General features: G+C 40.5%; 1 protein-coding gene across 1 annotated transcript in view; it reads left to right on the top strand.

Annotated features, from left to right (window-relative positions):
- Positions 1-3,954, top strand: part of LOC122092190 (protein ALWAYS EARLY 2-like) — a 28,957-nt gene that overhangs the window by 11,900 nt on the left and 13,103 nt on the right. Inside the window, exon 10 of the mRNA XM_042662532.1 lies at positions 3,543-3,829. Within this exon, the coding sequence (XP_042518466.1) occupies positions 3,543-3,829 (287 nt within the window). The remainder of the gene's footprint in view (positions 1-3,542; positions 3,830-3,954) is intronic.

Below are 3,954 nucleotides of genomic sequence, written 5' to 3'. Positions count from 1 at the left end.
AATGTACAAGACCCCGAAGGGGAAGGAATACAGAAGAAAAGATGCTACAACCCCTAAGGAGCAGGAGGCGGAGGGGGGAGCAACCGAGAAAAGGGTAAGCCCCAGGAATTAACGGTAAATTTGTTCCTTAGGGAGTCCACAACAGGAAGACGGGATCAAAGAGAGCTTGGAGGAGACCTCAAAGTAGCGCTCCAAATCTTATCGAAGGATTTGGAGTTGGATGACCATCTACGAAGTTGCGCTCCATCCAAATGTGGTTGATAGCATTATAGTAGCCCTGAAGGCAAGCTTGCCGGCAGTGTTGCATATAGAGTTCCTTGCAAAGGTCATGTCGATCCAAATCCATTCTCTCGAGAGGGGGAGAGGAGACCTTCTAGCAGGTCAGCATTTAGCAAGGACTCTCTTCCAGATTGTGGAAGAAAAAGGGCACTCAAACAATAGGCGACTGGTGTCTTCGGAACCAATCCAATAGAGGCAACATGCAAGAGGGACAGGGATAAGGTGGTAAATATGAAAGGATTGGGTGGGGAGACAATTGGAAAGAGCTCTCCAAACATTGAAACTGTGGTGAGGGATATGGAATTTGAAGCAGAAAATTTTGTGCCAAGGGAAAGAGGGGCCATGGGACCTCATGAGGTGCTAGGCGGAGGAGGAAAAACATCTGGAGGAGGTGGGAGACTGGATGACATCGTCTTCTATTCCAAGAGGAGGAGGAGGGGGGAGGACAAGATTCTAGAGAGTGGGGATGGCTATGGGGGAGACCAAGAACCACTTGAGATGATGGAGGAGACGAGAGTGTCCTTGGCTAGAGCAGAGGAGTAAATAGTTCTAGGCCCCACTTCCAAATAGAGAAGACCATCGTTGTGCCACTTATTAAGACAAAGGGAGGTGAAAGACCATCCCCAATACGACAATGGATGACATTAATGGCAATTGGCCTGGCTAGGAGGATTTTGTGCCACACCCAAGAGGCATCCTAGCCGGGTGGAACAGCCCACAAGGAGTCTTTACGGAGAAGAGAGGAGTAGACCCAAGAGACCAAATGCTACTATGCTTGGAGACAAGCTTCCAGACAAGCTTCAGAATACCCGCATTGTTGGCATCTTTAATCCTTCATTACCCTTCAGCCTCCTTCAGCATTGGGAAGGCAAATGGAATTTGGCAGAGTCAACCCCTTTCCAAAGGAAGGTGCAAAAGAGGGATTCAACAATCTAGATGATGGATTTTGGAAGCTCGAAGACACCACACTAGTAGATATGAGAGGATTGGAGGTTCAAATGAATAAGCTCCAAACATATGGCATAGGAAAGGAGCTTACCTTTCCAAAGCTGACGCAAATTTTAAAGGTGTATTCCGTCACCAATCTTAGCGCATAATGGGAGCTCAGCTGAACCTTACACTCACCAATTTAGAATTGACCATTGATGGGATTGAATGAGCCACTTTGGAGTGATTAAATCCTGACCGTTGACCAGTCTGCCCATTGTGTATTAGGGTGTGGGTATGGGTAATTTGGCTAATTTGGCTAATTTATGAAACTCAGACTTATCCCAACTTAATGGGGTTGGCTCATGGACCCATACAAAACAAAATAGGGAAAAAGAAATCCAAACAAAAAGGGGCAAGGAAGAGATAAAAAGATGAGATGAGAAAAGAGTAAAAAAATGAGAAGGGAGTAAGAGGAAATAGGCACAATGCAAAAAATTGGGAGAACCTCAGCTAAATGGGGTCGGCTATATGGATCATTGCCCTCCAATAAGCTCTATCCAAGGTCATACTTGGAACAAGACTGAGACTATGCATGTCATTCCTCACCATTTCGCTTGTAGTCATCTTTGTCCTTCTCCTAGCTCTTTTAGCTCCTTCAATCTGAATCTGATCACTCTTCCTCACTGGGGCGTCCTCATGCCTCCTTTGAACATGGCCATACCACCTTAAATGACTTTCACGGAGCTTGTCGTTGATCGGAGAAACTCCCAAATGAGCTCTAATATGTTCATTCTTTACTTTATCTTTCCTAGTTTGCCACACTCCATCTTAACATCCTCATCTTGGCTACACATAGCTTTTTCTATATGACACTTCTTAACTGCCCAACATTCCGCCTTTGCTCTTATCCCTCTCTTTTAGATTTTCAGCTATTGGAGAATGTAATTGACAAGAAATCCAGAAATTGCATCGTCGTGGTAAAGGTTGTAATGCCAAAGGAATCATTACCGTAGGGCATAGAGGGGGAGGTCATAAGTGTCTATACCGTAAAATCAATTTTTGACGGAATAAAAAAAGCAGAGGGTAGAATCGTAACCATAAAATACTTAAAAAACATAAACTAGCTTTTTATCCTTTCTTTTTTATTGGATCCATTCCATAATACAGAAGGATAGAATTTAGTTTAAAATCTAATGGAAAAGGTAATAGAAATTATTCGCTTTACAGGTATTATTTTATTATTATTATTTTTTTAATGATGCATTGTTTGGAAAGATAATGTTTTTTCTTGTGATCACATTATTAATAAAGAAGGATTGTTTTTTTTTTTTTTTTTTTTTTTTTTTTGTCCCTACAGATTGTCTGATGGATATAAAATAATAGAAATTGAACTTCTTTTTCCATTAAAGGTTTTTTTTTTGGGGGCATTTTCTTCAGATATTTTCCTAAAATAAAACGAGATTAACCTCAGACTTAATATCTTTAATTCCTTGATTCACATAAGTTTGCCAAAAGTCTGACGTCCCCTAATCCATCAAACTTGAATCCTCCACTCCGGAGCAACATTCTTATGGATCTCGTTGAAGAGCAGAATAAGATGTTGTTAGCAGGTCCCCCTCCCCCCCCCCTGCTTTTAATATGCTTCTTCCTCCGTCCCACAAAGGCTTTGTCTCGTTAATACATTAACATCCACTAATTTAAACCCTCTTCCTCAACGTTGCCCGATTAATTATGTTAAGTGGGTGTAAATAAACATGTAGTTGATTTAAAAAGGAGCATTATGGGAAGTTTAAGAAAATTTTATATCTTGGTTCTTACAATTACTAACATTTTGGGATAGTGAAAAACCTCAAACAAGACAATTTTTGTGGGATGGAGGGATTAATACTTGTGCTCAGTTAGCGAGTTATCTCGCATCTTCTCACTAGAACAATGTCTTCTTCAATTAACATTTTTTATGGTGTAAGTGGATAGTTGCTTGTTGTCTTTGGGCAAAAATTGCTTTTACTTCATTCTGGTTTGCCACAAAATTCCAGTCTCAATTGTTATTATTATTATTTTTTTTCCATTTATCTTGAAAGAAGATTGTTGTCTCCTTAGAAGGAACTTCAAATTTCTGGTATCATCCAATTTTGTGCTAACTCATGTTTCTTTTTCATTTGGTTTGCCACAAAATTCAAGTTTCAATTGGATTCGGTTCTTCTGTTTCTTTCTTGTATTTTCTTTTTCTCTTAAAAAAGATTGTTGGCTCTTTAGAAAAACTTTAAGTTTTGCTACCTCTAGAAATTTATGTGGTGGTCTAGCTTGTTCTTGATGTTTTATTTGTGTATCAGAGTCATCTGTGCAGTTTAAGGAAGGGAAGAAAACTTTGGAAGTTGTTAATAAGGCTAGCGCACCTGAAGCTATGTCCGCTAACCAGAAAAGAGAAAAAGATAAAACTACAGCTGCTAAGGAGAGAGGGCATCAATCAACGGTTGGAGTTGAAGTCATTACCCAAAAAAGTGCCAAGCTAGGGAAGGATTCAGGTTTCAATGTTAGTGCTCTTTCTGAAGCAAAGCAACCAGCTTTCCAGTCTAGCCCTAATATGAGGAAAAGAAAATGCAAGTCCTTGGCGTCAAGAGTAAGAATTGGGGTTGGGTGGCCTTTGGGCCTTTCCTGGGTGCACGACTCTTCTTTAATCTGGTTCCTTTTCCTTCATTTCTCATGAACTCACATTTTCTATCAGAACAGTAAGAAAGGAGCCCC

This window comes from Macadamia integrifolia, chromosome 10 (assembly GCF_013358625.1).
Source record: "Macadamia integrifolia cultivar HAES 741 chromosome 10, SCU_Mint_v3, whole genome shotgun sequence".
Lineage (NCBI taxonomy): Eukaryota > Viridiplantae > Streptophyta > Magnoliopsida > Proteales > Proteaceae > Macadamia > Macadamia integrifolia.
The sequence above is the reverse complement of the archived record's forward strand: the minus strand, read 5'-3'. Positions and strand labels throughout refer to the sequence as shown.